Source organism: Leishmania donovani, chromosome 17, assembly GCF_000227135.1.
Source record: "Leishmania donovani BPK282A1 complete genome, chromosome 17".
In the NCBI taxonomy this organism is placed as follows: domain Eukaryota; phylum Euglenozoa; class Kinetoplastea; order Trypanosomatida; family Trypanosomatidae; genus Leishmania; species Leishmania donovani.
The window spans coordinates 613392-626006 of NC_018244.1; the positions used below are offsets into that span (position 1 = coordinate 613392).

Here is a 12615-nt window from a genome sequence, read left to right on the forward strand (position 1 = left end):
CTCGTCTCGTTTTGTTCCCCCCCCCCCCCCCCCCCAACCACGCCGTTGCTGCCGTGATTGCCTGCCGCCGCACCGCTCTCTCCGCCCCGCTCCGACTTTGTTTCCCTCTCTTGTGAACGCCTCAAGCAACACTCTCCACGAAAAAAGCAAAAAAAAACGGGAGAGACAAGAGTTGCGTTCTGCCACCATGCAGCAGCAGCCATCGAGTAATTCGTGGCGCGGTGCCAACCGCGTCGGGTCTGTCAAGTATGCTCATTCGCCATACGCCTACCGCACCAACGTAGATGATGCCCGTTTCAGTCCATTGAGCGATCAGGGGGGTCGTCGGGAGTCGGCAAGCCTCCCAGTGTACCTTAGCCCCAGGTCGTTTAGCGCGAGCGCGTCGATGCATGAGTTGCCTGGGAGCCACGTGCTTCAGGGCACGCAAAATGAAGGCAGCGGGCAGCAGCTTTCTCAGCCGAGCACCCCACTAAGCCGATCCAGTGGCGTGCAGGAGTACTCGCAGCCGATTCAGGTCGGCTCCGCCCCAAACGTGCACCCGCGGTACCGCCGCAGAATGCAGAGTCCCATCACCTATGGCGGCAGCAACGACAGCGGTAGTCTCAGCGGCTTCCCCAACACACCGCCTAGCAGCCTGCCTCCTCGGTCTCCCTTCATGCCGCGCGACGACAGCGGGAGTACGTTTGCTGGCGGCGAGTCCGCGCCGGTACGAGGGCACAACGACCCTTACCAAATGAATGCCAACGGCGGTTGCTCCTCTCCACAATACCGGCTGCAGCTCTCGGGGAGCTCTCGCGATGCCGCCGTTGAAGTCGAGAGTAGATCGCAGTCGCCGAATCCTCACTACACCGCGCACGGGACGCCGCCCCCGCCACCACCGCTGCCGGTCGGCACCTCCGTTCCTCAGTATGGTGCGCGGACGCCCAGCCAGCACACGTCGCCAACGAACGCGAATGGGACGGCCGCCTCAAGCTACGCCCCCCCGGGCTTCTCGGTGCCACTGAAGATGGCCTCTGTGAGCAACGGGGGCAGCGGCAGCTACCACGGATCCCTCGGTGGCCGAGGCGGCTCGCAGTCACCCAGCTACGGAGATCCGAGAGCTAGTCACTCCTTCCCTTCAACGATGAGCGGCGGCAACGGAGCACCACCGCTGACGTTCGCCGCCGCAATGAAACAGCAGCAGCAAAGCAGCTCCTTCCAGGCAAGCAGCTACCACGGCCCAGCCAGAGGTGGCGCCTACCTTGCCTCGACTCCGTTTGGTGGCCCAGGGATGAGCGGTGGGTCCACCGGGGTGACGCACCGAGCGGAGGGTCCCCATTTCAGTGATTCGTACGACACAAACACAAAGACGGTGACCACGATGGCGGACGAGACGATGTCGTTCTCCAGCAAGTCGAGCAGCAGTGCGAGTAGCATCCGCGATGACCTGCCGCTCTGTCCCAACGATGACGCGTGTACGCTGATTAACGATCGCAAACACCAGAAGAAGTTCGCCCACACGTGTCGACTGCTCCCCTGTTATCACGGACACGTCGCCCGCCACGCGAAGCTTTTTAGGCACTCTCCAGGGCAGGTGTCACTGCCGGAGGGTGTCTCTGCCAACATGAAGATATCTAGTCACGCCCTGGCTAGCGTGAACTTTAGTACCATCAGCCCAGAGGCGCCGAACGCGTACCGCATCTACGTGTCGCACGGCAATAAGAGCTACGAGATTTTTGGTGACTGGGCCTCGGTGAAGGTGCATACGTTCAAGCGGTACCTGCATCAGGTGTACCACATTGCCCCGAGCGCGCAAGTCCTGTCGGTTGTGAAGACGGGCAAGGTAATGGACGACGACATCAACACCGTGAAGGGATTTGGAATTGAGGAGGACTCAGTTGTTCAGCTGCACAGCAACATTGAGGATGCCACCGTTTCCGGGCGCATCGGCATTTCACTCGACGATCTATAAATGCCGTTGGCGCATGTACACCGTACACACATAAAGATGCGCATGCACATCCATACCCTCGCTCGCACACGCGAGAAGCCATTGGGGAGCGGCAGAGAGCGAAAGGAGGCGGCAGCTGCGGTGTGGCATGGGAGCGTCCACAGTCGCACTGGCATAGGAGAAAGAGGGAACCACACGTTCCAGCCCGTGCGGTGTGTGTGTATCTGTGTGTGTGTCCTTGCATGTGACTTCTTTGGTCGCGCGCCTGTGGTTCATGTGATGAACTGCCGACAATCAACAGGTTAGCGTCGCAACCTTTTCGTATGTCTCCTTGCCTCGTTCTCCGTTCGCCATTCTGCACGACAATGACGAGTGCGACGATCACAAGGACACGCAGCACGGAGTGTGTATCCTGCACTGCCACCTGGTCTTGGCCGCCCTTCCGTTTTCTCGTTTTTTTTTTTCGCACCTGCCTCTCTCTCTTCGGTTGCTCTTACCCCTCGCCGAGATCTATGTGCGCGTGCATGTGTGTATTGTGCGGAGGCGGTGCACTTCAGAGGATGCGGCGCATTGGACGGAGTGTTGTACTTGCTGTCGGTATAGCATGCATGCGCGCGCGCGCACACACACACACCCAAACACACGAGAATAACAGCAACCGAACAGCAACAATGCCCTGTGCGCACATCGGTATATATGTATGTATATTTATGCATGTGTATATATATATGTACGTATATATGCATATGCATAGGTACATATGCATATGTGTGTGCAGACGTGCATGCGTACACACAGGTGTATATATATATATATGCGTCTATGCGTTTATGTGTATATGTATATAAATGTGTGTGGGCCTGCCCATGTGTTTGCCTTTAATTTCATTTTTTTTTTTACGTTAGGCATCGATGTTTGCTCTTTTCAGTTTTTATTTTACTGATCCTTCTCTCGCTATGTTCGCGTGCGCGAGAGTGATTGATGGCGTCTCGCAGCCTCTGTCTTTTACCGTTCGCCATGCTTCCTGCATCTCCTGCCCCCTCCCCCTCTCTGCGCGCGTGCGTGCTCGGATCCGTGGTGCATTCTATGGTTATTATTGCGTTGTCCACGTTGTTATCGTTTGCTTCTATCTTTCCGGATCGCGGTGATGTGGCTCTCTCTGTATAGGCGTGTACATGTATGCGCATGTATGTACATGTATGTGTAGATATGCAGGCGTATACACGTGTGTATATGTACCTCGATCTGCCCCAGTGTGCGCATGCTTCCTTCTCTCTCTGCTGTGTCTGTTTTGTTTGCGCGAGGCCCCACGACTTCTCTGCCATCTCCTCATCTCTGCGTGCTCCATGCACAGGAGCAAGAGGGGGGGGGCTGGGGGCTCACGTGCGCATCATTCGTTTCCATCCAAGGGGACAGGGACGGTGGAGACACGAAGCGGAAAAAGACGCGAGAGGCACTTGTACACGTGCAGAGGTGCGTGCAAGATGGATGTTGAAGGCAAGGCACAGGCTGAGGGTAGGCGGAGTGGATGCTGTGCACCAAGCGACGCATCAGCTGTTTCGCCTTGCCTCCCTCGTTATCGTTGTTGTGCTCCTTCTCTCAGCACAGGAGATGACAAGCCGCATTGCAGCGTGTTTGTGCGTGCTGTTTGGGCGCTTGAGCTCTGAGTAAAACTGACCAACACCGCGGATACGTCCTCTGCATCACTAGCTGCTCTTCCCATTTTCCCGTGCCCCCTTCGCTCACGTGACGCGCGCCTTCGCCACTCCGCACCGAGGTCGTCAATCATCTCCGTAAGCCTGCTATATTCTTTCTATTTTCTGTGGTTCGTGTGTGTGTGTGCGCCTTCATAACGGAGGGCGCCCCTCTCCGCGCGTGGCGTCTGAGGGTCCCGCACCCAGCTCTCCGTGTGGAAGGCGGCCGAGCAGCCCCCCTCCCCCTGCTGTATCCCTGCCAAATGCCGAACCGCCTGCGGTGCGGACATGGCCAAGTGCCGACGACGTGTGGGAGGTCTGGGCGCCGTGTGGGAGCGACGTGTGGGGCGGGTGGTGGGTGGGTGGAGCTTGCGGCAGGGGGTCGTGCTCTCCGATGCCTGAGCCGGCGCATTGCTGGAAGGCGTGCGTCCGGGGCTGCGTCGCACGACGCGATGGGTGGCCTGTGGCAGGGCCGGGGGGGGGCGGGGTTGAGTCTCACCTCCTGGTGAATGGCAGAGGCAGTGGCCACACGTTGAGTAAAGAAAACGTAATATAAGTGATGTTCCAACGGAGGAACAGTGGCCGCCGCTCGCGGGCTGTTCTGTCTCTATGCAGAAATGAAAGATGTGAGAGATACAGAAGCAAGAACGGATAGAAGACAACCTCGTCGATGTGATAGCCCCTCGGTGTCCCTTGTCGCTCGCTAGCGTGCGCGTTGAGAGGGATTTCAAGAAGGTGGTACGACATGGGCGCACGTATATGGTGACACGCGCACCTGCGCTAGTGGCCGATACTCGATCACTGGTGCGTGACTTTACACAGATGACATTGGTCGTCTTGTGTGGCTCTGTATGCTAGAGTAGCTACACACCACTAAATTGGTGGCGCATCTGCTGACGGGAGACGACAGGTGCAGCGCATCGATTCACCACCCGCCCCTTTTCTCCTGGCAAACTCCTCGTGGGGCCGCAAATCGTGCTCGTCGCAGCTAGCGATGCGCGCTCTCTCTCTCTCTGTTTGTGCTGCGATTTCAGTAGAGCTGCTCTTCCTCTTCCAATGCTCGTGCTTGCGCATCGCGTATCCTCTGAGCTCTTCCCTGCCTGTGGGGCGACTCCGCCCGCCACTTCTACTGTGCACGCACTGCACTGCTCACGGACCAGCAGGGTGTGAGAATAGCCGCTCCGGCTCCGCCGCCCCGACCAGCCCCTCGGGCCGGTACCGCGAGGCAGAGATCAGGGCATCTGTGCCAGCCAAGTCCCCAAAGAAGCCATCACAACCTTCACATCAACCACAGATCGTAGTGATCGGGGTTCGTCGGCATGCCAGGATTTGGCAGCCTGTGGCGATGGCTGCGAAGAGAATCGGCGATCCCAGGTGTCGTGTACAGTGATCAGCTGCAGAACATCAAGGAGGAGCTCGAGCGCCAGCAGAACATCCGGTGGGCTGGCAACTTGCGCAACGTGCGGCTCGAGTCGGCGCCGCATCTCATCGTGCGCACCAGCAGCAGTTCTGCCGCGCTACCTGGCCCGGAGGAGGAGCCGTACACCTTCTGGGAGCGCATTGGCCTGGTGCCGGTGCACCCGTCGCGTGTGCGAGCAAGGCAGTACTACCATCCTATCACGGACTTTGCCCTGTACGACTACGACGAAGTCTCTCCAGAGGAGAAGGAGTTGACAGCGAAGTGGATGGCGCGCGTTATGGAATTCAACGCTGCCACGCCTGCCGGCATCCTATGTGTGACGGGTTGCCTCGTGCTTCCGTTGCACACGGTCTACCGTATGCCGCTTCTCGTCGCGGCTGGCATCACCGGCGTGGCGGTGGAGGTGACACGGGCATATATGGCGGCCTCGCAGCAACGGCAGGACTTGGACGACTTCCTACTGGCGAAGGAGATATGGTATATAAAGAATGTGGAAACCTATCAGCTCGGCATCCCACGCATTCCCCGCGGGCGTGAGCGGGAGTACCAGCAGTACGTCGATGGAGGGGCGCCCATGCAGCCGCAGGAGCTCCCTGAGGAGCTGGCGCGTGACTTGCACTATTGAAGATGGAGTCGCATGGGCGTCTATTCCGTTCACATCTGCTCCCGTGCTCACTGGTGAACTGGCGGGGAGTGGATGCCGTGCCAAGGCGCACATCGTAACGCGTGCCTTGATGTTTTGCGTGCCCGTGCTCGATGTCACGAGGAGGATCTGTCTTGTATCTAGAGAAGGGGGTGTGGGGTGCAGCGCCAACAGACGGAGAAAAGACGACGCGCGGAGAGATCCTGACCAGAAGCTGCGTTCACGCTGTGCTCCACCTGAGAGCTGGGCAACGGGGCATTGCCCTTTGTTGTTCTTGCCACATTTAGCTCTCTCCCCGCCCGCACGCATCACACAAGACGCTGCCGCCTCCGCGTTTCGAGCGGCTGATTTCGACCATCATGGATCTCTACTCGAGTGCTCACATCTTCCTTCTGCCCCTTCTTCGTGCCTACTCTGCCATCGAATAAATGGAAAAGGCGAGCTGATAACGTCCACCACGCCGTGCCAGTACAGAGAAGTCGTGGACGAGGCGGGACGAGGGCACGATCATGCCCACAACGGCAACCTCGACTAATAATTCCGCACAGCTCTCTACGGACCCCCTTGCTGAGGACACACAGCTGCACACAAACCATCGACAACCGACGCGGAAGAGAAAGAACACGGCTGCTCGCGCACATACTCCAGCGGCGCAAGACTCTCGGAACCCCACGCCGCGAGTCACACTCGACAGGCCTGCACCGCCTCTTGCCGTCTCCACTACGCAAAGCCAGAGAGACGCTTCCCCCCCGCGCATGCCGCGAGCATTACTTGGCGCTCGAGCTCGTGGCATTGACACACGCAGCGTACGTTTGTGCGTGTGTGTGCTTCTCCAGTTGTGATCTTGCTCCATTGACCTGGTTGGCGGGAGTGGACAAGAGGGGTGAAGGTGCAGTGTGGCGATCACGTCACGTACACCGACAACTTGGGAGAGCAGAAAACGAAGCTACAGGGCCGTAGAAGAACCAACAAATGCCGCCTTCAACTGCCGCCCCCTATGCGCTTCGGACGGACAAGCTAAAGCCACTGGAGGGCTGTGTGGCTGGTTGCTCTGTCTCACCCGCGGAAGCGGCATCGCAGGTCGCATCCTCACTGCAACCGGTGGTTCTCGCCATCTGCGGAAGCTTCAACCCTATCCACAACGCGCATCTGAAGCTCTACGACGCCGCAAAGAGATCCATAGATGGTGCTCATGGCCGTGTTGTTCTCGGCGGATTTCTCTCCCCAGTCGGCGACGCCTACAGAAAACCAGGGTTGCGTAGCGCGGCTGATCGTTTTCAGATCATGAGGAAGGCCCTTTGCCACCACCCCGACCTCAATGTCGACACGTGGGAGTGCCAGCAGCCCGTGTACACGCGCACCTTCTTCGTACTACAAGCGCTGGAGGAGCATGTCAACGCGTGGTACGCCGAATCTGAGCCGGCGGCCATGGAGTGGCTGACCTCGCATGACCGCCGCGTACGAGTTGTTTTCGTGTGTGGCGCCGACCTCTTCTCTTCGTTTTGGATCCCCGGCTGCTGGCAGCTACGTCTGCTGCGGCAACTCCTCGATTCATTCCATCTGGTTGTCGTCCACCGCGAGGGTGCTCGAGGCTGCGTCAGAGGCGCCGATGACTTCGCACATATCTGCCAGACGGCGCCGCTGCTGTCGGAGACGGCGGTGGACGGAGAGAAGATTGAGATCGACATGTCCAGATACACGTTTACGTTCGCGACCTTCTCCGCGCCGGACGACACGTCATCTACAGCCGTGCGGGCTGCGGCGATGGAGCTTGCGAAGACGCCGCTGGGCGATGCGGTGACGCGCGCAGCTCTGCAGTCGCGTCTCCGCGCCATGCTGCCCGAGGCTGCCGTGCAGTCGGTGGTGGAGCTCTACGGAGAGGTGCTGACGTCCTGAGATGACACACCGTGAGGAAAGGAGGCCGGGGCGGCAGAGAGCGGAGTGTGGAGGCCTCCCTGTAGCAGGCGTCGCGGCAGCGCAGTGCAGCACTCGCGGACATGCCTCTTCCCCAGTGCAACCAATCACCCTTTGTGTCTATAGTCTGGTGCATGCGTGTGTCTAGCCCGTCTTGTACTGCCTCTTGAGAGAACGCATTATATCGCCAGCGTGGTGCGATACGGTGCGCAGCAAGTGACTCATGGCCGCCTTGGCGGCGCGGCGAGTGCGCGATCGCCCGCCCTGCTCCTCGTCTCTGTCGGTGGTTTCAACGCATACATCCGTTACACGTCCCTTTCGGACAAGACGCATCCCACGCGGGCTCGTTGCCGGCTCACCATTCGTGACTGGGGCTCCCTCTTGGCACAGGATCCACCGTAGCTTTCAGCGGCCCTGCATGTCCTTGGCCTCTTCCCCGCTGCTATGTCACTACCTTCTTTCCTCCTCTCTTCCTCTCACTGACCGTCTTGTGCGTCCCTCGCTCCGGTTCGTTTTGCGCAACACCGGCGTCGCGTGCAACAGCATGGGCACAGCGGCTCACCTCACCTGTTTTTCTCTCGTCGTCCTCCCTGTTCGGAGCCGACTGCTCTTTTTTTCATGCACGCACCAACATCCTTGACCCGCGCGAACAAGAGACACGCCAATGGCCGAGGCGCTGTCACCTCTTGCCCCCTCCAGCGTGGTGGGGCCGTCCCGCAGCTGTAAGACTCCGTGCCAGCAAGCGCGCATTGTCTCCTTCTTCTCGCGTCTCCGCTCAAGGGTGATGCTTGAGCATGACTGGAGCGGCGGAGTACTGGCGGTCCTTGCGCTGCTTGTCGTCACCGCCTGCGGTGTCATCTCGAGCTGCGACGTCTGCGGCCTTTCTATTGTGAAGCAGGTGATGGCGCCGAGCGATCGGTCTGACGGGGGTGTTCCGGAGGCCACTGCGGTAAGATCGTCGCCATCCACAGCAACGGAGACGCCGATGCTCGAGCTTGACGACCGTCCGCGAGGTGCAGCGGCGGGGAAGGCCAATAAGTACGTGGAGGAGTTCTACCAGGCGGCCGGTCACTTGCGGTGCCCACAGCTGCAGCGCTACACACAGGAGGAGGTGGCGCGGCACAGGACGAAGGATGACTTGTGGATTGTAGTGGACAGCAATGTGCTGAACGTGAGCGCGTTTGTCCCGCACCACCCTGGCGGGGACGTGATACTGGATGGCGTCGGTGGGCAGGACATGGCGACGGTGTTTGCCTACTTCCACGACCCCTCGACTGTCCGACTTATGTTGAGCTTCTGCATTGGTCGCATCCTGTTGCAGTGAGGTGGGCGTGGCGGTGCGCCGGTCGCACTCTCGCCTCTCGCTCCTGCTTTCGCAGATGACACGAAAAGGACGCATCAGAAAGGCGTTGCATGTGTGTTCCCGCGTGCCGACACCTCTTCCTCACCTCCTTTCCACTGGTAACTCGGTGGGCTTCAGCTGGGCCACGTGCACCCCCTCACTCTATCGGCAACAGAGAGAGAAATGCGCGCTATACGGTCACCTCGAACCTTTCCCTTCACCCTCCCCCCGACCCGTGACAAGCGCACCAGGAAGGTGACCACACACCACCGTGTAGCCGGTCTGCGAAGTGCATCACTCGCGGTGAGCGGGAGCTCGGCATCCTCCTCCTCTTTCCGATAACGCTTTTGTCAGGTGCAATACAGCTCCTGGCATTGCACCCGACGTGGAAGTCGTGCTCCAAATGAGCCTTTATCTCCGCTGCTGTATGCACCGCCCTATATGATTCAGGAGGGGTTGATGCACATGTCCCTATTGCTGTAACGCCACCAGCGACCTCACCCGCCTCTCTGCGGTTCTTTCCTCACCTTTTCTGTGCTCGTATCGTTGCTGCGCAGCTGTGTTCTCTTGTCTCTCTAACCCTCTCGAGCACCCCCTGGCAGTGAAACGCGTTGGTGCTGCCGCAGCTCGATCACGCACATGCACGTCGGCGGCGCTTCATCTCTGTTTTTGCCTCTGGAACGAATGCCCATATGCCGTATCGGCTCTCTTTCTGACTTCAGATTTCTGTTCCCTCCCTCCCCGTGATGACGGCGAAGGCACAGGCATACACACACACACACACAGAGAGACCGCTCTCCGCGCGTGGCGTCTGAGGGTCCCGCACCCAGCTCTCCGTGTGGAAGGCGGCCGAGCAGCTCCCCTCCCCCTGCTGTATCCCTGCCAAATGCCGAACCGCCTGCGGTGCGGACATGGCCAAGTGCCGACGACGTGTGGGAGGTCTGGGCGCCGTGTGGGAGCGACGTGTGGGGCGGGTGGTGGGTGGGTGGAGCTTGCGGCAGGGGGTCGTGCTCTCCGATGCCTGAGCCGGCGCATTGCTGGAAGGCGTGCGTCCGGGGCTGCGTCGCACGACGCGATGGGTGGCCTGTGGCAGGGCCGGTGGGGTGCGGAGTTGAGTCTCACCTCCTGGTGAATGGCAGAGGCAGTGGCCACACGCTGAGCAGAGAATGCATCTCTCTGTCTCGGCCTGGTGCGCTGCCAGCGCCCGTTCGCATTGATTCTTGCTCGCTGGTTTGCCGTGTCTTTGCCACTTTTATGCAGGTGCACGCCGCCACCTGATGAATCCTCTGGCAATCTCTTCCTCGGCTGCCACGTCTGCTGAACCGCTGCCGCTGTTCCTCGCACCCCACCTTTCTTTCTTTGCGCCTCCCCCTTCTATCGCTATACTCGCCCCGCATTGCCCTCCGACCCTGTCGGAGCCTCGTCGCGTGTGGGCAGTGACGAAGATTTCCGGCACTCGTGTGCCGTCTCACGATTTCGAATCCCGCCTTCCGCCTTTCGGCTGCTGCGGTCGAGCGTGCCGCCCCCTCCGCCCTGCCGTATTCGCTTACCTCACACCCGTTCTTTTACTCGTACGTCGCACCTTGGCCAATGTCTGCTCAGTCCGCGGCCAGTCGGTGGACTAACCTCGCTGGCATCGGCTCCTGCCACCCGACGCACCATCATTACCCCACGAGTACCGAAGAAGTGCAGGACGCTGTCGAGCTGGTGCGTTCGCAGAACGGCAAGTGCCGCGTCGCGGGAGCCGGCAAGAGCCCGAACACAGCCACCTTCACGAATGAGCACCTGATCCACATGGAGCGCATGAACCGCATCTTGTCCATTGACACCGTCGCGCACACCATCACGTGTGAGGCGGGGGCGGTTATGGAGGAGGTGATGAGGTCGGTCGACAAGGTGGGTCTCATGGTGCGCTGCGTGCCATCCTACGTCCGGACTACTGTCGGCGGCTGCATCGCCACGGCTACGCACAGCAGCGGCAGCCAATGCCATTGTCTCTCGGACTATGTGCGAGGGTTGAAGATCGTGGACGGCTGCGCCCAGATTCGCACGCTGGTCGCAGGCAAGGACGATGCGGAGCTGCGGCTGGCCGCCTGCCACCTCGGCGTGATTGGCATTGTCACGGAGGTCACGCTGGAGGTGCAGCCGCGGGTTCAGTGGAAGTTGGTAAGTCAGCCGTTGCCCATGAAGGATGCGACGAACGCTGCGCTGGTTGCGGAGAAGGTGAGGTCGACCGAGTACTACCGGTGGTGGTGGGTGCCACACACGGACGGCTGCTACGAGTCCTACGGCAGAGTCGAGAGCACGACGGACATATCCGCGCTGCCCCCGCTTCCCGACGCGCTCACTGCGCGGGATGACGCGCCTGTGCAGCCGTCGCCTGCTGCTTTGCAGGAAGCAAGCAGCGCCAGCGACAGCAGCGCCTCTCTAATCGTGAAGAGTGCCCTCAAGAGTATTGCGACGGACTTTGTGCGGCATCAGGTGGTTGAGTGGAGCCTGTGGGCGGCGTGCCTGTACCCGGCTATTCAGCCGTACGTGAACAAGGCGTATCAGCGGGTCTTCTTCTCGGCTCCCCAGGTGCAGCGCGGGTCGGCGCTCGAGTGCTTCACCTTCGACTGCCTCTTCAAGCAGTGGGCCAACGAGTGGGCTATCGATGCCTCGCGGGCCGTTGAGGCGTTTAACCGACTGCGGGACATGATCGACCGTGAGGGCATGCTCCTGCACTTCCCCGTCGAGTTCCGCTTCACGGCGCCAGATGTGTCGGACATGTCCCCCGCCGTGGGGCGGCCAACATGCTGGATTGGTGTGGTCATGTACCGTCCCTACGGGCAGGAAGCGCGCGACACGCGCCGTTGCTACGACGGCTTCTGCCACGTGATGGAGGAGATGGGTGGCCGTCCACACTGGGCCAAGTACTACGACTGGGGACATCGCGAGATAACGGCGGCCTACGGCGACCACTGGGAGCGCTTCCTGGCGCTGCGTCGCAGGATGGACCCCGACGACATCTTTGTAAACCGTTGGTTCCGCAACCTTATGTCGTCCGACCGCGTGAACAGCACCGCGTGCACGCCGTAGACAGTCCTGGTACCTAATATCTTGTGCGTGCGAGCGTCTGTGTGTAGCAAAGGCTGCCTGCGGGCTCGCGTCAACCACCATCGCTTCTCACCATCAAGGAATTTGCAGAGGAGCGCTCTCATTTCTTCAACCTCTCTCACACGGGGACACACACGCCTATGTAAGGGTATACGACGGTGGAGTCTCGCCTTGGGCAGTGGATGCAGCCGTCCACCCATCGCACTCTGCCGTTACGACCTCCTGTGCCTTCCACAGCCAGTCCGTGAGCAGCTGCCCGTCGTCTCAAGGAAGGACAGGAGACCTTCTCCGCGCACCACTACTGCTCCCCGCCCCTCTCTACCCTCTGCTCCCCTCGCAAGCACCTTCCTCAGCGAGCGACTCCAGCATCCACTCTTCGGCGATGACGTTCCTCGTCCAGACGGGGCCCCGACCCGAGTCGAGTTCGTCTGGTTGGACCCGAACGACAGCCCCCACGCACGGGCTGGCGCAGCACAGCCGGCATACCCTCTCTCTCATGTTTGCATAGATCACCCGAAGACTGCACAGGTGGCAGGCCGTACCCCATCCTCCCTGGGTCCATCGGGGGGGGATCTA

General features: G+C 60.2%; 5 protein-coding genes across 5 annotated transcripts; all 5 read left to right on the forward strand.

Annotated features, from left to right (window-relative positions):
- Positions 1–556: 556 nt before the first annotated feature.
- Positions 557–1951, forward strand: LDBPK_171430 (hypothetical protein, conserved; the record flags this gene model as incomplete). The annotated part of the gene is made up of 1 exon (XM_003859950.1): positions 557–1951. The coding sequence occupies one exon, from the start codon at positions 557–559 to the stop codon at positions 1949–1951; it is 1395 nt and encodes a 464-aa protein (XP_003859998.1).
- A 2992-nt stretch (positions 1952–4943) lies between these two features.
- On the forward strand, positions 4944–5669 carry LDBPK_171440 (hypothetical protein, conserved; the record flags this gene model as incomplete). The annotated part of the gene is made up of 1 exon (XM_003859951.1): positions 4944–5669. The coding sequence occupies one exon, from the start codon at positions 4944–4946 to the stop codon at positions 5667–5669; it is 726 nt and encodes a 241-aa protein (XP_003859999.1).
- Positions 5670–6659: 990 nt separating this feature from the next.
- Positions 6660–7583, forward strand: LDBPK_171450 (hypothetical protein, conserved; the record flags this gene model as incomplete). Its single annotated transcript, XM_003859952.1, has 1 exon — positions 6660–7583. The coding sequence occupies one exon, from the start codon at positions 6660–6662 to the stop codon at positions 7581–7583; it is 924 nt and encodes a 307-aa protein (XP_003860000.1).
- Positions 7584–8385: 802 nt separating this feature from the next.
- Positions 8386–8925, forward strand: LDBPK_171460 (hypothetical protein, conserved; the record flags this gene model as incomplete). The annotated part of the gene is made up of 1 exon (XM_003859953.1): positions 8386–8925. One exon carries the CDS (start codon positions 8386–8388, stop codon positions 8923–8925), a length of 540 nt encoding a protein of 179 aa, XP_003860001.1.
- Positions 8926–10533: 1608 nt separating this feature from the next.
- On the forward strand, positions 10534–12021 carry LDBPK_171470 (L-gulonolactone oxidase, putative; the record flags this gene model as incomplete). The annotated part of the gene is made up of 1 exon (XM_003859954.1): positions 10534–12021. One exon carries the CDS (start codon positions 10534–10536, stop codon positions 12019–12021), a length of 1488 nt encoding a protein of 495 aa, XP_003860002.1.
- Between the last annotated feature and the right edge of the window lie 594 nt (positions 12022–12615).